Source organism: Salmo trutta, chromosome 17 (genome assembly GCF_901001165.1).
Source record: "Salmo trutta chromosome 17, fSalTru1.1, whole genome shotgun sequence".
NCBI lineage: Eukaryota > Metazoa > Chordata > Actinopteri > Salmoniformes > Salmonidae > Salmo > Salmo trutta.
Window position 1 is genome coordinate 30,835,862 of NC_042973.1, and position 25,469 is coordinate 30,861,330.

The 25,469-nt window shown below is 43.4% G+C and overlaps 2 protein-coding genes across 3 annotated transcripts; one reads left to right on the top strand and one right to left on the bottom strand.

Moving 5' to 3' along the window:
- Positions 1-883: 883 nt before the first annotated feature.
- LOC115152028 (ADP-ribosylation factor 4) lies at positions 884-16,421 on the bottom strand. The gene is made up of 6 exons (XM_029696478.1): positions 16,210-16,421; positions 15,413-15,493; positions 14,561-14,670; positions 14,359-14,430; positions 2,522-2,647; positions 884-2,432 (listed from the first exon to the last, which is right to left on the bottom strand). The coding sequence occupies exons 1-6, from the start codon at positions 16,274-16,276 to the stop codon at positions 2,346-2,348; spliced, it is 543 nt and encodes a 180-aa protein (XP_029552338.1). The 5' UTR covers positions 16,277-16,421; the 3' UTR covers positions 884-2,345.
- Positions 16,422-16,477: 56 nt separating this feature from the next.
- Positions 16,478-25,469, top strand: si:dkey-30c15.2 (uncharacterized). 2 transcript variants are annotated; one of them, XM_029696472.1, is made up of 14 exons: positions 16,478-16,556; positions 19,099-19,291; positions 19,438-19,534; positions 19,740-19,783; positions 21,073-21,136; positions 21,901-22,035; positions 22,656-22,751; positions 22,840-22,889; positions 23,006-23,125; positions 23,259-23,304; positions 23,397-23,468; positions 23,616-23,766; positions 24,048-24,121; positions 24,483-25,469. In XM_029696472.1, the coding sequence occupies exons 3-14, from the start codon at positions 19,499-19,501 to the stop codon at positions 24,639-24,641; spliced, it is 1,047 nt and encodes a 348-aa protein (XP_029552332.1). In that variant the 5' UTR covers positions 16,478-16,556; positions 19,099-19,291; positions 19,438-19,498; the 3' UTR covers positions 24,642-25,469. The 2 variants fall into 2 exon arrangements, with proteins under 2 accessions (XP_029552332.1, XP_029552333.1); XM_029696473.1 differs by having other exon boundaries at positions 16,486-16,556; positions 19,136-19,291.

Genomic DNA, 25,469 nt, shown 5'->3' on the forward strand with positions numbered 1-25,469 from the left:
ATTGATATATCTCACTTTATCCGTTATCTTGTATGTATTGCTGTGGTTTATGACTGTTTATTGGTGGGAAAAGGGGATACCAAGCCAAGTCGCCCATGGGCATACATTACCCGTATGAAAACTTTGTCTAAGAACCCTAGTTAGAACTGGGCGAACCACCCACTGTATTTTATTGGTTAGTTAGATAGCTGTTCATGAAGCAGGCTAGACTAGCTTAGGTTTAAAAAAAAATATTTATTAGTTCTTTCCTTGGGTCCAGCTCAGCAACCCCCCATTACCGTGTGTTTGAACAATAAACCTTAAGTGTTTGACGGTAGATTTAGGTTGTCAGTTAGTTCTCACTGTTCCTTTTCACTGTTATGATTTGCATGAGATATGTTATGGGTCTTGTTTCCATCCCCCCTAGACTGCAGGGCCGAAGGGGTTCGTAACATAAATGGGGGCTCATCCGGGATAAAGTCTTTACTGACACCCATGCCGCTCGTGCAAATAATTGTGGTGGTCTAGTTCAGTGTTGAGCGTCACCGCTGGGAATAGCTGACGTAGCATTAGAGTTTGCTATTTGTTGGCTCTTGTGTTTTACTGGTAGTTCAAAATGGCTACTTTTGATATGAAATCCTATTTGGATAACCCTACGTGGGAGGTTTTTGACAAATGCCACTCAGCCAGGCAAGTGAATGTGCACAGTCACCCTCAGGTTTGTCTAGTGTTGGCTTTGGAACAACACCAGAAAGGAGCAAATTCACTTCCACCAGAGACCTAAAGCGTTTGGCTGCCAAACATGAAGCACATTACTTAACGCAATCTACAGAGAATTACATACGTATACAGAAATATCCAGAACACATGAACATAGAAAAGCAAAGTTAAATCCTCAGAAAAACACAATTTAACAGGTGAATTTATTTAGAGATCTTTTTTAAAACAATTAGTTATCACATTCAAAGTTGTGAGGCAGCTTCCAGAAGCAGTCAGTCAGCTGGAATGTATGCCTAGCCCAGGGAGATTGGGTAGGGGGTATGTGTGGAAGGGTCAGATTAAGTGTGCAAAATCAGCCAGAAGAGCACACCTAACCACAATCATGCGCAGCTGAGCCAAAGCATGCCACTGCACTATACAACACTGATATTGGCTTTGTTCCAATGCTTAGAAAACACAATTTCTGCTTCTTCCCTTTCCTTCCTTGAGGTCATCAAAGATTGGTCAAGTGAGGACAAGGTTTCCACTGCATTGTTTCAAGCCAGTACTTCTGAAATCTAATAACGTTCCAAGGAAGGGCAGGAGGGAAGAAAACATTTAAGTATTAGAACAGACCCAGTCTGGTTTAGGTGCTGCTTATTCTCACAAAACAGCCTCGTGTGGTTTCAACTTGCTTGAGGTAGAAGTTGTACCTAAACACAGCTCCTAGATCAGATAACCCATCCTAACCTGAACCATAAGGGGGATGAAAAAGTATTCAGCCGTTTCAATGCTTAGTGGCAGCAACTACCTAACCATTTCAGATTCCCAGTTTACATCAAAGCACAAAGGAAATGGGTTATTGCACAAAAAAATAAGAACAAGTGTCAAGAATCTTATCTTTTCTATGTGGAGAACCCAGAGCAAACCTACTCTACAATGAGATGAAGAAAATTGGAAGTACCAGGAGCCAACTGTCTCCAGTGGGTCCATTCACTAAAGGAGTTCCATTTGGCTCCCAGCGCAGAAAGACTTGCTCAAACATCTTGAGGTTTATGGCATCAGCATCTTCATCTCATTCTAGAAGATTCTGTCCTTACTGCGGTGACATAGAATGGCAATGAGGTCACAGGGGTGAGGTTGTTTCAGTGAAAATGTCCATGAAGTCTAGTGAAGCTGAACAGTTTGAGGTAGAAGTTGCCCTAAACCACAGATCTAGGATCAGATTACAACACACCCAATCCTAACCATAGGCATATACAAAAAAAATAAGAAAAAAGTGTGACCCCAGGATCAGCGTTTTGGGGCAACTTCGACCCAGCTGAACAATGTGCAGAGAAAAGAGAAGTCGTCTCCATGGTGTCTCAGAGCAGCAATTTCTAAACATGCAACAGAGTGACAGGTTATCTGCTGCGAGACATGAGGTTGGGGAAAATGTGAAGATTAGAGAAGTATCTGAAGGGATCAAAGTAAAAAGAGTAGTAACATAATAACAACATGTTCCAATAGGTATTGATTGCATTGTCCACAAGTTCTGTCCACTCTAGGGGCACAGGTTCTTCAAGACCAAACTTGTCTTGATTAAAGGTGCCAGTCTCTCTCTCTCCGAGGTGTTCTCACCCTCTCTTTATCGTTCTCTGCTTCTCTCTCGCCTGTGATGTTCGGTATTACTGCTTGGACAGCTCGTTGGAAAGCCAGTCCAGTCCTTCATACAGTCCTGTGCCCTGTGTCGCACAGGTCGCCTGCACGTGCCACTAAGGAGGAAGAGTGAGAAAGAAAAACATTGAGAAGAGTGTGCGTGTATGTCGATGTCGGAGTTTACACGGGCGTGAGTGAGACGCACCACTCTGCTGCGGAGGCTCTGCAGTCCCAGTTTGTCTGTGAGGTCGCTGACCGCCATAGCGTTGGGAAGGTCCTGCTTGTTAGCGAACACCAGCAATACTGCTTCTCTCAACTCATCCTCCTGGAGCTGGGGGGGGGGAAGAGTGATTAGATCGCTAGTTTGAGATACTGAGTTTCAAAGTTTATTCACCACGTGCACAGGATACAACAGGTGTAAAACAGTACAGTGAAATTCTTACCATGAGAGGGCATTCACAACAATGCAGTGATAGAATAACTCGTCATAGTTTATTGTTAAAGGAACACGAGAATGCAAGTATATACATGTCAGTGCCAGTACCTTATTCAATGTGCAGGTACAGGAGTGGTTACGGTGGGTTTATACATAAAGTGACTGGTAGTAGGCTATTCAAGCAAACAGGGCTGAAAAAGTGACTGGTAGCATGAATATTTAAATACTTTAGGTAATATTTATTTATTTTATTTCACCATTATTTAACCAGGTAGGCAAGTTGAGAACAAGTTCTCATTTACAATTGTGACCTGGCCAAGATAAAGCAAAGCAGTTCGACACATAAAACAGAGTTACACATGGAGTAAAACAAACATATAGTCAATAATTTAGTACAAAAATAAGTCTATATACAAAGTGAGCAAATGAGGTGAGATAAGGGAGGTAAAGGCAAAAAAGGCCATGGTGGCAAAGGAAATACAATATAGCAAGTAAAACACTGGAATGGTAGATTTGCAGTGGAAGAAAGTGCAAAGTAGAAATAATGGGGTGCAAAGGAGCAAAAAAAATAAATACAGTAGGGGAAGAGGTAGTTGTTTGGGCTAAATTATAGATGGGCTATGTACAGGTGCAGTAATCTGTGAGCTGCTCTGACAGCTGATGCTTAAAGCTAGTGAGGGAGATAAGTGTTTCCAGTTTCAGAGATTTTTGTAGTTCGTTCCAGTCATTGGCAGCAGAGAAGGACAAAGGAGGAATTGGCTTTGGGGGTGACCAGAGAGATATACCTGCTGGAGCGCGTGCTACAGGTGGGTGCTGCTATGGTGACCAGTGAGCTGAGATAAGGGGGGACTTTACCTAGCAGGGTCTTGTAGATGACCTGGAGCCAGTGGGTTTGGCGACGAGTATGAAGCGAGGGCCATCTAACGAGAGTGTACAGGTCGCAGTGGTGGGTAGTGTATGGGGCTTTGGTGACAAAACGGATGGCACTGATAGACTGCATCCAGTGTATTGAGTAGGGTATTGGAGGCTATTTTGTAAATGATGTTGCCGAAGTCGAGGATCGGTAGGATGGTCAGTTTTACGAGGGTATGTTTGGCAGCATGAGTGAAAGATGCTTTGTTGCGAAATAGGAAGCCAATTCTAGATTTAACTTTGGATTGGAGATGTTTGATGCGAGTCTGGAAGGAGAGCTTACAGTCTAACCAGACACTTAGGTATTTGTAGTTGTCCACATATTCTAAGTCAGAACTGTCCAGAGTACTGATGCTGGACGGGCGGGCAGGTGCAGGCAGCGATCGGTTGAAGAGCATGCATTTAGTTTTACTTGTATTTAAGAGCAGTTGGAGGCCACGGAAGGAGTGTTGTATGGCATTGAAGCTTGTCTGGAGGGTAGTTAACACAGTGTCCAAAGAAGGGCCAGAAGTATACAGAATGGTGTCGTCTGCGTAGAGGTGGATCAGAGACTCACCAGCAGCAAGAGCGACATCATTGATGTATACAGAGAAAAGAGTCGGCCCAAGAATTGAACCGTGGCACCCCCATAGAGACTGCCAGAGGCCCGGACAACAGGCCCTCCTGAACTCTATCAGAGAAGTAGTTGGTGAACCAGGCGAGGCAATCATTTGAGAAACCAAGGCTATTGAGTCTGCCGATGAGGATGTGGTGATTGACAGAGTCGAAAGCCTTGGCCAGGTCAATGAATACGGCTGCACAGTATTTTTTCTTATCGATGGCGGTTAAGATATCGTTTAGGACCTTGAGCGTGGCTGAGGTGCGCCCATGACCAGCTCTGAAACCAGATTGCATAGCGGAGAAGGTGCGGTGGGATTCAAAATGGTCAGTAATCTGTTTGTTGACTTGGCTTTCAAAGACCTTAAAAAGGCAGGGTAGGATAGATATAAGTCTGTAGCAGTTTGGGACAAGAGTGTCCCCCCCCCTTTGAAGAGGGGGATGACCGCAGCTGCTTTGCAATCTTTGAGAATCTCAGACGACACGAAAGAGAGGTTGAACAGGCTAGTAATAGGGGTTGCAACAATTTCGGCAGATCATTTTAGAAATAAAGGGTCCAGATTGTCTAGCCCGACTGATTTGTAGGAGTCCAGATTTTGCAGCTCTCTCAGAACATCAGCTGACTGGATTTGGGAGAAGGAGAAATGGGGAAGGCTTGGGCAAGTTGCTGTGGGGGTGCAGTGCTGTTAACCGGGGTAGGGGTAGCCAGGTGGAAAGCATGGCCAGCCGTAGAAAAATGCTTATTGAAATTCTCAATTATAGTGGATTTAACCTCTCTAGGGTTAAATCGTCCCACCTACTCAACAGCCAGTGGAATCCCGTGGCGCGATATTCAAATACCTTAGAAATGCTATTACTTCAATTTCTCAAACATACGACTATTTTACACCATTTTAAAGACAAGACTCTCGTTAATCTAACCACACTGTCCGATTTCAAAAAGGCTTTACAATGAAAGCAAAACATTCGATTATGTCAGCAGAGTACCCAGCCAGAAATAATCAGACACCCATTTCTCAAGCTAACATATAATGTCACATAAACCCAAACCACAGCTAAATGCAGCACTAACCTTTGATTATCTTCATCAGATGACACTCCTAGGACATTATGTTATACAATACATGCATGTTTTGTTCAATCAAGTTCATATTTATATCAAAAACCAGCTTTTTACATTAGCATGTGACGTTCAGAACTAGCATACCCACCGCAAACCTCCGGTGAATTTACTAAATTACTCACGATAAACGTTCACAAAAAAACATAAATTATTTAAAGAATTATAGATACCATACTCCTTTATGCAATCGCTATGTCCGATTTTAAAATAGCTTTTCGGCAAAAGCACATTTTGCAATATTCTGAGTAAATAGCTCGCCATCACGGGCTAGCTATTTTGACACCCAGTAAGTTTGGCACTCACCAAACTCAGATTTACTATAAGAAAAATTGGATTACCTTTGCTGTTCTTCGTCAGAATGCACTCCCAGGACTTCTACTTCAATAACAAATGTTGGTTTGGTTCAAAATAATCCATAGTTATGTTCAAATATCCTCTGTTTTGTTTGTGCGTTCAAGACACTATCCGAAGGGTAACGAAGGGTGACGCGCCCGGCGCGTATCGTGACAAAAAAAATTCTAAATATTCCATTACCGTACTTCGAAGCATGTCAACCTCTTTAAAATCTATTTTTATGCGATTTTTCTCGTAAAAAAGCGATAATATTCCGACCGGGAAACCCTGTTTTCGTTCAAAGACTAAAAATCTTAAATGGACTCTTCACGTGCACCCTCGTATCATTGTTCTCAGATCGACCACTTACCAAATGCGCTACTGTTTTTCAGCCATGGCCTGCAAAGTCATCATTCAACGTTCTGGCGCCCTCTGAGAGCCGTAGGAAGTGTCACGTTACAGCAGAGATCCTCAGTTTTCAATAAAGAGAGTGTAGAAGGCCAAGAAATGGTCAGAGAGGGCACTTCCTGTTTGGAATCTTCTCAGGTTTTTGCCTGCCATATGAGTTCTGTTATACTCAGACACCATTCAAACAGTTTTAGAAACTTTAGGGTGTTTTCTATCCAAATCAAACAATTATATGCATATTCTAGTTTCTGGGCAGTAGTAATAACCAGATTAAATCGGGTACATTTTGTATCCGGCCGTGCAAATACTGCCCCCTACCCTAGAGAGGTTAATCGGTGGTGACAGAGTTTCCTATCCTCAGTGCAGTGGGCAGCTGGGAGGAGGTGCTCTTATTCTCCAAGGACTTTACAGTGTCCCAGAACTTTTTTGAATTTGTGTTGCAGGAAGTAAATTTCTGCTTAAAAAAGCTAGCCTTTGCTTTTCTAACTGCCTGTATATATTGTTTTCTAACTTCCCTGAAAAGTTGCATATCACGGGGGCTGTTCGATGCTAATGCAGAACGCCACAGGATGTTTTTGTGTTGGTTAAGGGCAGTCAGGTCTGGAGAGAACCAAGGGCTATATCTGTTCCTGGTTCTACATTTCTTGAATGGGGCATGCTTATTTAACATGGTTAGGAAGGCATTTTTTTAAAATAACCAAGCATCCTCTACTGAAGGGATGAGGTCAATATCCTTCCAGGATACCCGGGCCAGGTCAATTAGAAAGGCCTGCTTGCTGAAGTGTTTCAGGGAGCGTTTGACAGTGATGAGTGGAGGTTGTTTGACCGCTGACCCATTACGGATGCAGGCAACGAGGCAGTGATCGCTGAGATCTTGGTTGAAAACAGCAGAGGTGTATTTAGAGGGCAAGTTGGTTAGGATGATATCTATGAGGGTGCCCGTGTTTACGGCTTTGGGGTGGTACCTGGTAGGTTCATCGATAATTTGTGTGAGATTGAGGGCATCAAGCTTAGATTGTAGGGTGGCTGGGGTGTTAAGCATGTCCCAGTTTAGGTCACCTAGCAACACGAGCTCTGAAGATAGATGGGGGGCAATCAGTTCACATATGGTGTCCAGAGCACAGCTGGGGGCAGAGGGTGGTCTATAGCAGGCAGCAACGGTGAGAGACTTGTTTTTATAGAGGTGGATTTTTAAAAGTAGAAGTTCGAATTGTTTGGGTACAGACCTGGATAGTAAGACAGAACTCTGCAGGCTACACCGTAGTAGATTGCAACACCGCCCCCTTTGGCCGTTCTCTCTTGTCTGAAAATGTTGTAGTTAGGGTTGGAGATTTCAGAGTTTTTGGTGGTCTTCCTAAGCCAGGATTCAGACACGGCTAGGACATCCGGGTTGGCAGTGTGTGCTAAAGCAGTGACTAAAACAAACTTAGGGAGGAGGTTTCTAATGTTAACATGCATGAAACCAAGGCTATTACGGTTACAGAAGTCATCAAAAGAGAGCGCCTGGGGAATAGAAGTGGAGCTAGGCACTGCAGGGCCTGGATTAACCTCTACATCACCAGAGGAGCAGAGGAGGAGTAGGATGAGGGTACGGCTAAAAGCTATGAGAATTGGTCGTCTAGGACGTCCGGAACAGAGAGTAAAAGGAGCAGGTTTCTGGGGGCGATAAAATAGCTTCAAGGTATAATGTACAGACAAAGGTATGGTAGGATGTGAATACAGTGGAGGTAAACCTAGGCATTGAGTGATCATGAGAGAGATATTGCCTCTAGAAACATCAAAACCAAGTGATGTCATCGCATGTGTGGGTGGTGGAACTGAGAGGTTGGATAAGGTATAATGAGCAGGGCTAGAGGCTCTACAGTGAAATAAACAATAACCAGAACAGCAATGGACAAGGCATATTGACATTACTTGCTTAGCCAAGTGATCAAAAAGGTCCAGTGAGTAGTGAGGTCGGTTGCGGTCACGGCGATTCAGACAGCTAGCAGGGCCATGGGTAGCAAGTTGGCAGAAGATGGTCTGTTTTTAGCCACCTCGTGAGTTTCCGTCGGTCGATTAGTGGGGTTCCGTGTGGTAGAGGGGACCAATTCAATTGGCAAAAATAGTTATAATGGCCCAAGAAAATTGGCCGATAGACCTATTCAGATAGCAGCCGATAAGACGGCTAATGATTAGTTGGCCGCAGATGGGCGTTCAGGTTACGTCGCGACGGAGGGGCCAGTTGGATAACTCCCTCGGGCAGATAACGTCGGTAGTCCAGTCATGAAGGCCCGATGGGGCTCCGCATCGGCAGTAAAACGGGTCCGGATAGGTGATTGTAGCCCAGGAGTGGCTGATGGAACTCTTCAGCTGGCTAGCTCCGGAATAATTGATGTTAGCTCCGGGACCGACGTTAGCCAATAGTCACTCGGATAGCAGCTAGCTAACTGCAAGATCCAGGTGTAAATGTCCAGAGCTTGCGGTAGAAATCCAGGGATATGGAGAGAAAATAGGTCTGGTATGCTCTGGTCTGAATCACGTTGTACAAAACTGCCGATAGCTTTGAGCTAAGGGATAGCTGATGACCGCCAACCGTGGTTAGCTGAATTCTAACGTTAGCCAGTTCACTAGCTAACTTCTGGCTAGCTTCTGTTGCGATTTCAGGTAAATACTTTTATTTATTTATTTTTAAAATTGGTGAGGCGGGTTGCAGGAGTGTTTTGAAGTTGGAGTTTTTAGAAGAAAAAAAAAGAAATATATATATATATATATATATTCAAAAGTGTGGGGGTCACTTATAAATGTGGGGGTCACTTATAAATGTCCTTGTTTTTGAAAGAAAAGCAAATTTTTGGTCCATTAATATAACATCAAATTGATCAGAAATACAGTGCAGACATTGTTAATGTTGTAAATGACTATTGTAGCTGGAAACCGCATATTTTATGGAATATCTACATAGGCGTACAGAAGCCCATTATCAGCAACCATTACTCCTGTGTTCCAATAGCACATTGTATTAGCAAATCCAAGTCTTTGGCAATTATGTTAGCACAGCTGATAACTGTTGTTCTGATTAAAGAAGCAATAAAACAGGCCTTCTTTAGACTAGTTGAGTATCTGGAGCATCAGCATTTGTGGGTTGGATTACAGGCTCAAAATGGCCAGAAACAAAGAACTTTCTTCTCAAACTCGTCAGTCTATTCTTGTTCTGAGAAATGATGGCTTTTCCATGCGAGAAATTGCCAAGAAACTGAATATCTCGTACAACGCTGTGTACTACTCCCTTCACAGAACAGCGCAAACTGGCTCTAATCAGAATAGAAAGAGTGGGAGGCCCAGGTGCAGAACTGAGCAAGACGACAAGTACATTAGAGTGTCTAGTTTGAGAAACAGACGCCTCACAACTCCTCAACCGGCAGCTTAATTAAATTGTACCCGCAAAACACCAGTCTCAACGTCAACAGTGAAGAGGCAACTCTGCGATGCTGGCCTTCTAGGCAGAGTTGCAAAGAAAAAGCCACATCTCAGACTGGCCAATAAAAATAAATGATTAAGATGGGCAAAAGAACAGACACTACACAGAGGAAGATTGGGGGGGGAAAAAGTGCTATGGACAGACGCATCTAAGTTTGAGGTGTTTGGATCACAAAGAAGAACATTCGTGAGACGCAGAAAAAAAATGGAGATGCTGGGAGTGCTTTGACACCATCTGTCAAGCATGGTGGAGCCAATGTGGTCTGGGTGTGCTTTGGTTGTTGTGAAGTGGGAGATTTGTACAGGGTAAAAGGGATCTTGAAGAAGGCTATCACTCTATTTTGCCATGCCATACCCTGTGGACAGCGCTTAATTGGAGCCAATTTCCTCCTACAACAGGACAATAACCCAAAGCACAGCTCCAAACTATGCAAGAACTATTTAGGAAAGAAGCAGTCAGCTGGTATTCTGTCTATAAGGGAGTGGCCAGCACAGTCACCAGATCTCAACCCTAGTGAGCTGTTGTGGTAGCAGCTTGACCGTATGGTACGTAAGAAGTACCCATCAAACCATTCCAACTTGTGGGAGGTGCTTCTGGAAGCATGCGGTGAAATTTCTTCAGATTACCTCAACAAATTGACAACTAGAATGCCAATGGTCTGCAAGGTTGTAATTGCTGCAAGTGGAAGCGTCTTTGACGAAAGCAAAGTTTGAAGGACAATTATTTCAATTAAAAATGATTATTTATAACCTTGTCAACGTCTTGACTATATTTCCTATTCATTTTGCAACTCATTTCATGTATGTTTTCATGGAAAACAAGGACATTTACAAGTGACCCCAAACTTTTGAACGGTAGTGTATACACACACGTAAACAGGGGAAATGGTGACCAGTAGCAGGATAAATACTAATGGTATTGGCAAACAACGTACAGCAGCTTAAGGAAGTAATACATCTAATCAATAATCATTTTAGCAGCAGCGCAAGTTGTGTCTGAGTGGGTAGAGACCTGTGGATGGGCATAGAGTCAATTTGGATAGTCTGTGGGAGAGGAGTAGTTGTTAGCCATTTAACAGTTATGGCCAAGGGATAGAAGCTGTTTAGGAGTCTGTCTGAGCTTTGATGCACCAGTACTGCCTGCCGAACAGGAGCATGGAGAACAGCCCATGTCTCGGGTAGCTGGGGTTTTGGGCAATTGTTCAGGCCTTTCTTAGACACCGCCTGGCATATACGTCCTGGATGGCTAGGAGCTCACCCCCAGTGATGCGCTGGGCCATCCGCACCATCTTCTGTAGGGCCTTCCGGTCATGGGCGGTGGAGATGCCGTACAACCAGTCAGGATGCTCTCAATAGTGCAGCTGTAAAAGTTCCTGAGTATCTGAGGGGCCATGCAAAAACATTTCAGCTTCCTGAGGGAGAAGAAGCGTTGCCGTGGCTTCTTCACAACCCTTCTGGTGTGAGAGGACCATGTTAAGTCCTCAGTTATGTGGACACCGAGGAATTTTATGCTCTTGACCCTCTGCACTGCGGCCCCGTCGATGTAAATGGGGGTGTGCAACCTGACCAAGTTTCAATGTCCAGTCAATTATAAATAAACAGACTAGGCCTATACCATACCAACACTAAATACACCTACTATTAGCTGGCTACATATCATACATACAGTAAATATTCCTACCCAGGGATCTAAAGTGCAACTAATTTGGTTGCATAGGAGACTAAATATTTTGCTCTGTGATCAGGAGTTTTATCTTGGGAGCACTGTGAAAAACCTCCCAGATAATTGTTGTAATGATAACTCTTGAACGTGCCGTCCTTGGCCAGCTCTCCTGCTATCTCTCTCAGAATGACCTTCTTGATCCTAATCAGTCAGGTTTCAAGACTGGGCATTCAACTGAGACTGCTATTCTTTGTGTCACGGAGGCTCTCCGCACTGCTAAAGCTAACTCTCTCTCCTCTGCTCTCATCCTTCTAGACCTATCTGCTGCCTTTGATACTGTGAACCATCAGATCCTCCTCTCCACCCTCTCCGAGTTGGGCATCTCCGGCGCGGCCCACGCTTGGATTGCGTCCTACCTGACAAGTCGCTCCTATCAGGTGGCGTGGCGAGAATCTGTCTCCGCACCACGCGCTCTCACCACTGGTGTCCCCCAGGGCTCTGTTCTAGGCCCTCTCCTATTCTCGCTATACACCAAGTCACTTGGCTCTGTCATATCCTCACATGGTCTCTCCTATCATTGCTATGCAGACGACACACAATTAATCTTCTCCTTTCCCCCTTCTGATAACCAGGCGGCGAATCGCATCTCTGCATGTCTGGCAGACATTTCAGTGTGGTTGACGGATCACCACCTCAAGCTGAACCACGGCAAGACGGAGCTGCTCTTCCTCTCGGGGAAGGACTGCCCGTTCCATGATCTCGCCATCACGGTTGACAACTCCCTTGTGTCCTCCTCCCAGAGTGCTAAGAACCTTGGCGTGATCCTGGACAACACCCTGTCGTTCTCCACTAACATCAAGGCGGTGACCCGATCCTGTAGGTTCATGCTCTACAACATTCGCAGAGTACGACCCTGCCTCACACAGGAAGCGACGCAGGTCCTAATCCAGGCACTTGTCATCTCCCGTCTGGATTACTGCAACTCGCTGTTGGCTGGGCTCCCTGCCTGTGCCATTAAACCCCTACAACTCATCCAGAACGCCGCAGCCCGTCTGGTGTTCAACCTTCCCAAGTTCTCTCACGTCACCCCGCTCCTCCGCTCTCTCCACTGGCTTCCAGTTGAAGCTCGCATCCGCTACAAGACCATGGTACTTGCCTACGGAGCTGTGAGGGGAACGGCACCTCCGTACCTTCAGGCTCTGATCAGGCCCTACACCCAAACAAGGGCACTGCGTTCATCCACCTCTGGCCTGCTGGCCTCCCTACCTCTGAGGAAGCACGGTTCCCGCTCAGCCCAGTCCAAACTGTTCGCTGCTCTGGCACCCCAATGGTGGAACAAGCTCCCTCACGACGCCAGGACAGCGGAGTCAATCACCACCTTCCGGAGACACCCGAAACCCCACCTCTTTAAGGAATACCTGGGATAGGATAAAGTAATCCTTCTAACCCCCCCCCCCCCTTAAAAGATTTAGATGCACTATTGTAAAGTGGTTGTTCCACTGGATATCATAAGGTGAATGCACCAATTTGTAAGTCGCTCTGGATAAGAGCGTCTGCTAAATGACTTAAATGTAATGTAAATGATAAAGCTTTGCTGTACTGTTGTTTCCGGGTGCCCTAGAGAAACAAATGTGTGCAGATTCATAAGAGTCATGGTTGCACCATTACTGCAGTGCAAACGGCTTCATTTCTAGACCAACCAGGTCAAAAGATCCGGCCCATATTACCGGTGCAAAATCTTTTATCTTCCCATAGCGCATTTCACATTGATAAATCATGTCGCGGGTCATTCTAAAACTACTCGCATGTTGACGTTGTTAACCATTTGTTACACTTTGTTCAGCCATGTTAACTCAATGGCTATCTAGCTAACTAGAGTATAATACTACAAAGCAGCATCAATGAGTCAGCCAGCTAACTTGGCTAAATATTCTGAAATAACGTTTTTTGGGTGGGATAAGCTTGAAATGGGCATAGTCTAATTGACTCAACCACCAAAAACAACCAAGTTTCGATTTCTTAACGAACCAGAAAAATCTGTAGTTATTTCTGGTTGTTTATCAAAGTTAGCTGGCTAACTCATTGATTCTGCTTTGTAGTATACCTGTCTGGTAACTTTACCAGTATATCCAGATATTTGTATCAACATTTTAGCTTTTATAATAAACTAATATATTCACAATAGTGATGCACCGATATTACATTTTTGGCCGATACCGATATCTTCCTTGCCAAAAAAAAAAAAAAAAAAAAAAGGATACCAATAACCGATATTTAAAATTTGTGTGGCCTTTTAAGCATTCTAGTACAGTTAAATAGTTAACACAGACACATGTTCACAGCGGTCTAAGGCACTGCATCTCAGTGCAAGAGACAAAACTCTAGCCCCTGGTTCGAATCCAGGCTGTATCACATCCGCCCGCAATTGGGAGTCCCATAGGGCGGCGCACAATTGGCCCAGCTTTATCCGGGTTTGGCCGTCATTGTAAATAAGAATTTTTTCTTAACTGACTTGCCTAGTTAAATAAAGGTCACACGCACACCACAATGACCAAAGAGTAATTTTGTTGGCATTTACAAATGTCCCTATTATTTCTTTCACTTATTTGCTGTGCTGTTTATTTGTTCAGTTGTTTCATTCTCAACCAGGATTTCTATGGAACGCCGTTTGGGTCTTTGCATGTCAAAAAAAAGATATGTCAAATAACGCTACTTGACGTGTCAAATAAGCTTGTTGACCAATCAGGACCTGAATATGAATGTACGTCACATAATAATGTAACGCGTTCATACATTATTTACATAGTTATTACACTATCACTCGTATTTCATATGTCACAACGATTCGATACGTATGCTATGATGCTGGTAAAGTTGTCTCGTGCACCTACAGTGCTGGTCATAAAAAAAAAGCTAGCTAGCTCATGGATGCAAACAATGTTCTTCCCCAAAATAATTAATTTAGGCCCAATATAGGCTGTATCTGATTTTTTTTTTTAAACATTTAAATAACATATTTTCAGGTGTTCCTAAATTTCATGTGGTGCTTCTAACTTTTTAAAGTTGGAGCACCAGTGTATTTTTTACTTTAATCTATAGCACTGTACCCACCATTTTGGAGAGCTCCTCTGCAGACTCAGCCACTCTCTCTCTGTCGTTGCTGTCTACTACAAATATCAGACCCTGAGGGAGGAACACAAAGTCAGAGCAGGGCAGGGACAGTCAGGAGGATGCCTGGAGGCATTACATAAGAGGAGTAAAAGAGCAGGCTGTAGTGTAGCCTCCCCGGTTTCCTTTTGGTGCGTGAGTTTACCTGTGTGTTCTGGAAGTAGTGTCTCCAGAGAGGTCTGATCTTGTCCTGACCACCCACATCCCACACTGTGAAGCAGATGTTCTTGTACTCCACCGTCTCCACGTTAAAGCCTGTCACCCACACACACCATTAAGGGCCTTAAACAAATAGACATTTCTAATTTCCAGTGTTCAAAAACAATTGGCATCACATGAGCTATCACCTTGGAAACTTTGAGGGTGTGTGGTGGACCTGTATGTATGCATGTATTGGGTTTAAATGTCCCTCCCACAATTTATGGATGTCAATATTAGGCTATATACAATGTGTACAAAACATTAGGAACACAGATGCTGGCCCATGGTGACTCCAATGCTTCCCACAGTTGTGTCAAGTTGGCTGGATCTAATGTGGGTGGTGAACCATTCTTGATACACACAGGAAACTGTTGTGTGTGAAAAACCCAGCAGCGTTGCAGTTCTTGACACTCAAACTGTAAACCTGGCACCAACTACCATACCTATTTCAAAGGCACTTACATATTTTGTCTTGCCCATTCACCCGCTGCATGGCACACACAATCGGTGTCTAAAGGCTTAAAAATTCATCTTTAACCCGTCTCCTCCATCTACACTGATTGAAGTGGATTTAACACGTGACATCAATAAGAGATCATTGCTGTCAACTGGATTCACCTGGTCAGTCAATGTCATGGAAAGAGCAGGCGTTCCTAATGTTTTGTACACTCTGTGAATGTGATTAGTGACTTCAATATACCTAGCTATGGTGATCATCAACAAAGGTAGTTAGAGTAGGAACAGTTGAGACTAGAGGGTGAAAGGTGGTGGGTGTGACTGTTCGAGTGTGTTTTACCAATAGTTGGAATGGTGGTCACTATTTCTCCCAGCTTCAGTTTGTACAAGATAGTGGTTTTCCCTGCAGCATCCAAGCCAACTGAGAAAACACAAACAACGTTATGATTAAAATAATGAGATCTCATTCGCACATACTGCAAGCATGAGCGAGCAATCAAACATGTCTACACTGTCACATTGACACTTGACTATCCATATCGATACAGCTGTTTGAAGATAAGAAAATCCACCAGCAAATGACAGATAACGTTAGCTAGCCATTTTAGCTTAACTACAACTAACAAACTACTCAAAAGAAACTACTCAAAGAAAACATTGCTAGAGTACATAGGTATTTTTTTGTTAGCTAGTTGGCTATGAACTTTCTGCAAGTTTGTTGACACGACAATGAACCAACAACAAAATAGTTTATTTAAAAATGTTTTTATGACCAGCACTGTAGGTGCGCGAAACAACTTCACCAGCATCATAGCATACATATCGATGAATCGTTGTGACATGAAATACGAGTGTGTTAAAAAGTTAACGTTAGCTAGCTACAGTAATGTAGCAGTTAGCAACACTAACAAATATTTACTAACGTTAGATACTTTAAATGTCAACTAACGTAGCTAATTCGTTACCGTTACTATCGAATCTTCAAGCTAAATCATTTGGGTCCAACGAATCAGTTTTTCTTCAATGGCTACGTACTCAATAAAGACTCCAGTGGCGTGAGTTTTTACATTTGAAAGCTAAAGTTAGACAGCTGACCTGACATCGACTTCAGCTAGTTAGCAAACAGCAGACACTTACCCATAAGTATTCTCATCTGTTTCTTGCCGAACAGTCTGGTAAAAACTGACGAGATTAGAAGCCCCATGTTGTGAGTGAATGTCAAAATTTTAAGCAACGCTTTTCTAAATTCTTGTCGTTGTTGAGACGAGGCGTGAATCGTTCTGTTTGTGACACCCAAAGCAAGAATCGTTTATTTCTGTCCTCTGATGCTGCTGCCACGTCCGGGTCAACGTGGAACTCCCGACGTCATCTATTTGACTCAACTTTATTAGTAATACAGTGGGTTCAACGTCGTGATGGAAATTGAACAACAGCAATAATATTAACCCACCAATGCAAGGCCAGTTGTCTTGACAAACATTATCGTAAGTAAAACGACTCTGCATTTACGGGTTCGACCGACCCAACACTACTCATTTGTATCACATAAAAAATGAGTAAAAAGGTAACTTGTTCACACTGCTTTTGCCAGCCAGTTGCAGTTCAATTGTGTTGCACCAGATGTCATTACAACACGGTTACGTTGTTATTGCAATGCGAACTAATGTCACATCAGATTGACCCTCTGGTCAGTATTTCCCGAGGAAGAGTCGATGTACTGCATTTATATAGAAGTACAAAAGTATGTGGACACTCCTTCAAATGAGTGTATTTGGCTATTTCAGCCACACCCGTTGCTGACAGGTGTATAAAATCGAGCACACAGCCATGTAATCTCCATAGATAAAACATTGGCAGTAGAATGGCCTTCCTGAAGAGCTCAGTGACATTCAACGTGGCACCGTCATAGGATGCCACCTTTTCAACCTGCTAGAGCTGCCCTGGTCAATTGTAAGTGCTGTTATTGTGAAGTGGAAAGTCTAGGAGTAACATTGGCTCAGCGCTAAGTGGTAGGCCGCACAAGCTCACAGAATGAGACTGCCTAGTGCTGAAGCACATAGCACATTAAATTCTTCTGTCCTCGGTTGCAACACTGACTACCAAGTTTCAAACGAAGTAAAAGTCAGCACAATAACTGTTTGCAGGGAGCTTCGTGAAATTGGTTTCCAAGGCCGAGCAGCCGCACACAAGCCTAAGATCACCATGCACAATGCCAAGCATCAACTGGAGTGGTGTAAAGCTTGCCACTATTGGACTCTGGAGCAGTGGAAATGCGTTCTCTGGAGTGATGAATCACACTTCATCATCTGCCTGTCCAACGGATTAATCTGGGTTTTGCGGATGCCAGGGGAACAGGAGAACGCTACCAGCCATAATGCATAGTGCCAACTGTAAAGCTTGGTGGAGGAGGAATATTGGTCTGGGTCTGTTTTTCATGGTTCGGGCTAGGCCCCTTAGTTCCAGTGAATTGAAATCATAACGCTACAGCATACAATGACATTCTAGATGATTCTGTGCTTCCAACCTTGTGGAAACAGTTTGGGGAAGGCCCTTTCCTGTTTCAGTATGGCAATGCCCCCGTGCACAAAGCGAGGCCCATACAGAAAGGGTTTGTCGAGATGGTTTGACTGGCCTGCACAGAGCCCTGACCTCAACCCCATTGAATACCTTTGAGATTAATTTGAATGCAGACTGTGAGCCAGGTCTAACCTCCCAACATCAGTGCCCAACCTCACTAATGCTCTTGTGACTGAATGGAAGCAAGTCCCTGCAGCAATGTTCCAACATCTAGTGGAAAGCCTTCAAAGAAGTGTGGAGGCTGTTACAGCGAACTCCATATTAATGTCCATGATTTTGGAACGAGATGTTCGACAAGCATGTGTCCACATACTTTTGGTCATGTAGTGTATATAGATCATCTTTGGTATTTCTCAGCGCACCATAGCATCTGACAGCACAATTTAACTTCAGAGGGTAGCATGCATTTTTTTATCCTCTTCATCATGCATGTCATTCAATTCTGAAGTGTGAGGGATGTCATGTGTTTGTTTCTGCAATGGGCAGGGACCAATGTCACACATTCTAGAGATTGTTTGAAACATAAACTTGCACGCATGACGTGCACACACACGACAGGTGTAGAGCACACCTGATTAACTGAGAATATTCTGTGCAATAGATGTGCAAAACTTGAGACTTCTGTGTTATCAAAATCAAATCAAATTTATTTATATAGCCCTTCGTACATCAGCTGAAATCTCAAAGTGCTGTACAGAAACCCAGCCTAAAACCCCAAACAGCAAGCAATGCATGTGAAAGAAGCACGGTGGCTGGGAAAAACTCCCTAGGAAAAACTCCTGAGAAAGGCCAAAAACCTAGGAAGAAACCTAGAGAGGAACCAGGCTATGAGGGGTGGCCAGTCCTCTTCTGGCTGTGCCGGGTGGATATTATAACAGAACATAGTCAAGATGTTAAAATGTTCGTAAATGACCAGCATGGTCAAATAATAATAATCATAGTAATTGTCGAGGGTGCAACAAGCACCTGTTATCAGGAGTGTGCTGCCCCAATCAATCCATCACATTTATTTTATAAAGCACTTTTTACATCAGCAGTTATCACAAAGTGCTTATACAGATACCCAGCCTAAAACAAGAGCAAGCAATGCAGATGTGGAAGCACAGTGGCTAGGAAAAACTCCCTAGAAAGGCAGGAACCTAGGAAGAAACCTAGAGAGGAACCAGGCTCTGAGGGGGGGCCAGTCCTCTTCTGGCTGTGCTGGTGGAGATTATAGAGTACATGGCCATTAAGGCCAGATCGTTCTACAAGATGTTGAAATGTTCATAGATGGCCAGCATGGTCAAATAATAACCACAGTGGTTATAGAGGGTGTAACAGACACCTAGGGCAGCTAGCCTACTATCACAGTCTACTATCACAGAGAAACGTGTTAACCGGGTATTTAGCATAAACAATGTTTTTACTGCATTTTAGTATTTCTCCTCTGTATTTGTGTGTCCCATAAAGAAATAACTTCAATGGCCCCATATTCTGGAATCTCCAGGTTATGCAAGGATGCATTCCCCTCTCTGGCCTTTTCTAAAAATCTCCAAACCTGTATGAGTCATGGTTCATTGACAGGCAAAAGAAAGCCATGCACGGCATTCCCGAGGGGACATTCCTTCACCTGTCCCGTGCCGCGGGGCTTTTCGTTGTGCAGGTAAGTGGACACGTGACAGACCAGTCCAAGGTGCAGATATCTTTGTGCCATGGGCGGGGCCGTCTGTTAATAACTCACTCAGATTTATGGAAAGAATCATATCTTTTGTGCTGTGGACCATATGGATAACACTTTCTTTATTTCAGGCTAAGGACAGGTGTGCTTTGAATAACTTTGCCAAGGTTGCAATTGTGCAGCTCATTCACTATGGATCCTTCGAATGGAACTTTAAGTAACGACCAGGTATGAAATATTTTTTCACTGGTTAGTGCAAGTAAATTGATGTGTATCCTAAACCTATTTACATTTTAGGTATAGCTATAGGCCTATAGCTATGTAAAACCATACAGAGCTGCATTGGCGCTATAAGCCCAGGCTCAGTCTGTTTTATATAGTAGGCTATTTTAACACACTATTGAATTGATATGAATGTTCTTCCTTTATTTAGATCACTGGTCTCTCGACTGTGTACCTAGTATCTCTGTCTTTAAGGTAAGCACATCTGACTTCAAACACCCTTGGGCTATCTGTGACACATGGATGTAAAGTGTTGCATTCATGTTGGCTAGGATTTGAGGACATTGAGGTCTAGCTGTTTCTACATTGATCTGCTCTTAAGTGTAGTGAAAATAACTTTACCGATGTGTTTTCAAATCAAACCAATTTATAGTGGGTTAGTCTAGAACATATTTTAGTTTGTTGTTGTTGAAAATGTAGACTGGCAAGCTACACCTCTGAGAAGTTGACCTCACGTGTCAAGTCATAATAACACGGTTGGCCTCCCATCTTTTCAGATTCATATTTCTTCAGTGTTGCCAGTCAGACCAGTTGAGCTACCTGATATGCATGTGACTAACGCAATGCTGAATGTATCCTAACTCATCATAGTCTGGGCCCATAGAAAAATATAAAGCACTGTGTTTCTATGTCTAACCATAGCTCGTTACACTACTACCATAGTGCAATGTAAGCCTGCATAGTAGGAGATTGTTGCTTGGCTGCAAAGAACCGCTTGATTTGTTATGTTTATTTGGTGTCAAGTTTGATATACGTAATTTTTGAGGCTACCTTGTTCTTTTTCTTGACTTCTTATATTTGAATGCATGTAGCCTATATCTGATTGCAGAGGTATTGAGATGAGTAAGTGATTTTTGAGTTGTTAGCCTCCCATTTCAGCACCTACCCGGCTGGACAGCTCCCCCTTTTTACTAAATACCCTCAACCAAGCCCCCTCCACAGTGTGTGTGTGGGGGGGATGGGTGTGTGTGTTTTTGGTTTTACTATCCTTGTGGGGCCCAGAAGTTCTCACATGGATAGTAAAACAAGGACAATTCTGACAAGTGGGGACATTTTGCTGGTCCCCACAAGAAAAAAGGCTATTTTAGGCTTAAGGTTTTTGTTTAGGGTTACAATTGGGATTAGGGGTTTGGGGTTAAGGTTAAGGGTTCAAGGAAAATAGTATTTTGAATGGGAATCAATTGTTTGGTCCCCACAATGATATGAGAGAGAGAGAGAGAGAGAGAACTAACTGACTAGCAATTAAATCCATCTACATCAGACATACCTGCTAGTTATTCCGATGGTTTATAGGTCATGGTGTAGGCTTACAGTACATTACATTTTATATTTCTTTATTGTATTTCATGGGTTTCTGTTTCAATTTGATTGTAATTATTCGCCATCACAACCTTTGAACATGCTGAATGAAATGATTGAATGTTATGTAATAGTGCTCTAATTTTATATAATCAGTATTGAGGTATTTTACTTTCTGCTTACAGCTTGATTGGGAGTTTTTCAGTGCTGGTGGTTTCCATCGCAAGGAGGAGGCACTTACAAGAACAGGTGGGTGGATGAGAAGAGAATGTTTGATTGTGTGTGTGTGTGTGTGCGTTCGTTCGTGCTTGTGTGTGTGCTTATGTGTACCTATGTGTGTGAGTGTGATAATGCAACTTAGTTATTGTAAAACTGATTTCCAAGGTGGTGTCTTGGCTAAATATCTGTCTACCAGGCTCACTCTCATTAGGATGTAACTACCTGAACATTGCAGGTAGAATAGTCATGAATAGAGCTGACATGATTTCTTACTCTAAATGTCAAATAGAGGCATGTCTTTTCTACAAAACATAATCATTATGTTTCCCGAAACGTTGTGGCCAACTGAACGTGGCCCAGGCTACTCCCTCTCTGTCTGCCTGTGTCTATACTCCCTCATTGAGGCAGAACTATAGGACTGTGTGCTCGATCAACTCTAGCTGAAGTCAGAGGCATATTCTAGTAGGGTCACAGAGGCTGGCTGGCCAAAGGGACAATAATACCTGAACTATAGAACAGGGAACAAACAGTACCAATACAAACTAATTACTGAATGGCCATGGAGCCTAAACATACAATAACCCATCCAGAACACTGTCAGAAATGTTGGTGATGGGACCAATGTGACCCTTGACACAGTCTTACAGACGCTGTAACACCACGGCTATGAATGATATCAAGTCTATTCCTACTTACCTCAAGCACATTAGACAGGCTATATTCTGTGGCTGTTGATGTACAATGTTGTTGTCATTTTCTCTTAGTTTTGCTAACACACACCTGTGTCTCTCTAGGTGAAGCCCCTGGTCCAGCTGGCTATAGCTGATCTGTTGGCAGCAGCCACCTTGATGTTCACCAACGCAATGAATGAGACCGACAGCTTCACCGACAGTGTGTTAATCTGTAAACACCTACTGCCTCTGTCACTGGTGAGCCAGCCTACTGTGGTTCTTATTTGCAGGGATAGTGCACTTTAATAATCCTCAATTTAGAATGAATGTTCTGTAGACACAATCAAGTTCAATTTTGTACGTGGTCTCCTTAAAAAACACTCTATAGCTTTGAGACGCACTACAGATCTGTGAATAGCCAAACAATTACTTGAAATGTGGTTTATAAAAAGACTAGAATGCTTGTGTGCTCCCCTCTAGACTAAGGTTAGGATGAGGCATAGATACTGTACATAGTCTGTCTTTGAGTGCTGCAGTGCGAGTGATCCAACTTTAAAAGCATTTTAGTTCATGTTTGTTTAGACTTTACATTCACATATTAGCAGACGAATGTGCAGGTCAGACAGAGCACGCAGTACATTTGGGGTGGAGGAACTGTTCTGTACTGTGTTATGTCATGGAGCATGACATTATGCTGTGTCATTTATAGAGACAGAGTATGAAGAAGCAGTTTTACAGCTTGTCCTTTTCTATTACAGACCTTTAACTGTGTGCGCTTGCTGTTCTCGACACTTTACTGTGTGCTTTTTTTCTATACATTTAACATTGTGTGTTTGTGTGTTTGTGTGTGTATGGTGTGTGTGTGTTCTCTGTTCCAGACATTTTACTGTGTGTCGTTTCTGCTGGTGGTAGTGTATGCCTGGGAGTCAAAGCATGCTGTCGAGGGATGGAGGGAGAGACCAAGAGAGGAAGAGGTGAGGTCCCAACCCTCCACCAAGGGCACACACACACCTCGACTTTGTTTGATTCATTCTAAAATCAAATATCTCTCTCTCCCCCCAGTCCCAGTGTAGACAAAGGGTGGTGGTGTTGCCTGTATATACACTTGTGTGGTGAGTCACTATTTAATTTCCAACTAAAAACGTCCTTGCTTTTAACCAAATGATCTGCGTAGTGTCTTAAAAGCAACATATGTCCCTAACTCTTTGTGTGTGTGATGCCCCAACAGGTTTACGCCGTTGGTGATGTACTTTGCGTACACAATGACTTCAGTCCTGACCACAGCGGACTTGGTACCAGCCGGCCACGGGACAGCAAACAACAGTGAAGTTAGCACATACTGCACCAGGTGTGTGTGTGTCTTTGTCAAGATTTGCCTTATGACACTAATGAGAGAAAATGTAGATACTCCAGCGAAACAAATCGTATGAATGAAATGGTTTCCTTATCTCACCTCTCTCTGTGATTGTGTTTCCTCCTAGCTGTATCCTCTTCTTGCATCTCTGGAGTGACCACTGCTCAGATATTGTGAGTAAATACCTGGTTCCACCTGGGTTGTGTCTGTGTGTTTATGAAGGGACTGGAGAGCATATTGAATGAGACCTTGTTTTATTTTTCAGGAACAGATCCATGACATGTTAATGCGATGCATCCTCTTCTTCATTGTGATACTAGTGTTGGTGTGCTGCACAGTAAGTACCAGACATCTTCACTAGTCTAGCATACAACACACCATATCAACATGGGTTAATTTACAGTAGTTTAAGTAGTTTACAGCCAATATAATGAAGAAGGATGGTCATGAAAATGATGAGTGATGATGTACTGTACCTGTGCAGGTGGTTTACTACAAGGTGGACAGCTTGTATCGCAGGTACGAGGAGGGACTATTTCCTGTGGAGGGAGACGCACGTTCCAGGAAAAGACTGAGGGGTGTGTTCTCCACTGTTCGCTACATGATTGTGGTTATCATCTTCTGCTGGACGCCAGGTACACAAAGTCATCCCAACACACACACACACACCATAGGAGGCTGGTGGGAGGAGCTATAAGAGGACGGGCTCATTGTAATGGCTGGAACGGAATCAATGGAAGGGTACCAAACAAATATAACACATGGAAAAGTGTGTTTTACCCCATTCCATTGATTCCATTCCAGCCATTACAATGAGCCTGTCTTCCTATAGCTCCTGCCACCAGCCTCCTCTGACACACACACGCACATTGTCTGCGTGTATCTCCAACCTCCTATTTTTTTTTCCTGTCCCCAGCTCTTCTTCTGGTTGTCCTGTCTGTGATGCCAGACATACCTAAAGATAAGCTCTTCCCCCTCTATGCTATACAGGTCAGTATTTCTATACAACTATCTCACTGCTGACTGCAGACATACATAGCCCTAACAAGATGCCATCACCCAGAATGAATTGCCCTTTCCCCTAGAGAGCGTTCTTTAACTATGTAAAATGAATAATGACACTAGATAAGCACCCATAATGCTTTGTCCTTACCCACTGGGCACAGATGTAAATCAAAACTAGACATTGAACTGACTGACATTTGGTTGAGTTGTCAACTAACGTGAATTCAATGTGAAATCAACAAAAACAATTCAACATGTCATTGGATTTAGGCAACAAATTGTGTGAAAATAAATACCGTTTTTTTTGGTTGGGTACCCACTATACTCCATCTTGGTGTCGCTGCAGGCGGTGACGGTGTCGCTGCAGGGCTGTCTGAACAGTGTAGTCTACGCCTGGAGACGACCAAACTTCAGAGACGCTGTGCTTGGAGAGAGGATGCCCCTGCTCAGCCAAGACGCCCCCTTGTCCTTCTTCGACGAATCACTGAGGGGGCCGCCAGAGTGACGGAAGAGGAAGCGAGACATTCCACTCGCTAGTTTTTTCTGGTTCATATACAGTCAATAAACTAAACAGACCAGACCCAGCTACTAATGCAATGGTGCTATGGGAGAGCCACCCCATTAAGCAGAAAGGAACTGACCATTTTTGGTCAATGGTAAATGGCCTGAGTGGGACATCTCACCTATCCAGGCCCTTGACGCCTGACCTCTAACCCTTAACCCAGACTCGTGAGATGCTGCTGGTGGAATTCTCCCTCTGGCCCAGATCTAGAAAGAGTTTACCCTGCTCAAATACTAACCTTCACCATTGAGGAAAGCGATTCAACACTGGCCTTAGATCAGTTTCTAGGGATAACTTAATTCCTCTACTCCCACTGGGAGTCTGGAGCCAAGACAATGGAGTTTACTATGTACTTATTTTAGTGTTATTTATTCTGAAAAGAATCTTCAATGCTTTCATATTCCTTTTTTAGTACTGTGTTATTTCTGTAAGATGGGTTGATAAGGTGATTATTATGATGAGTTGTAGAGCCAGGTGGGCCGGAGAATAATAGAAGTCAACATGATATGACAATGATTCTCGTTTGATTAATTCATTGATTAATATGGTTTACAAAGCACTTCCTTAAGGGTTGGGGGATGGGCCCCTTTCCCAATTTCCAATAGATAGCTAGAGTTACTACGGCAGGAATTGTCTACAACATAGCAAACAATGTAACTAGCAAGCATAGCAAGTTATCATTTGTACACATTCACAGTCTTTTGTATCAGGTTGTAAGTCACTCTGGATAAGAACGTCTAATAAATGACAAAAATGTCAATGTAAATATAG

What these genes read in the sequence shown, in the direction of transcription:
- LOC115152028 (XM_029696478.1), bottom strand. Translation starts at nt 16,276, where the DNA reads ATGGGGCTTCTAATCTCGTCAGTTTTTACCAGACTGTTCGGCAAGAAA. An exon ending in ACAGATGAGAATACTTATGG is followed by an intron (nt 15,494 to 16,209) that starts GTAAGTGTCTGC and finishes GTGTTTTCTCAG; the next exon opens with TTGGCTTGGATGCTGCAGGG. An exon ending in GACCACCATTCCAACTATTG is followed by an intron (nt 14,671 to 15,412) that starts GTAAAACACACT and finishes TGTGGGTGACAG; the next exon opens with GCTTTAACGTGGAGACGGTG.
- si:dkey-30c15.2 (XM_029696472.1), top strand. Translation starts at nt 19,499, where the DNA reads ATGGATCCTTCGAATGGAACTTTAAGTAACGACCAG. An exon ending in GAACTTTAAGTAACGACCAG is followed by an intron (nt 19,535 to 19,739) that starts GTATGAAATATT and finishes TCCTTTATTTAG; the next exon opens with ATCACTGGTCTCTCGACTGT. An exon ending in TAGTGTTGGTGTGCTGCACA is followed by an intron (nt 23,469 to 23,615) that starts GTAAGTACCAGA and finishes GTACCTGTGCAG; the next exon opens with GTGGTTTACTACAAGGTGGA.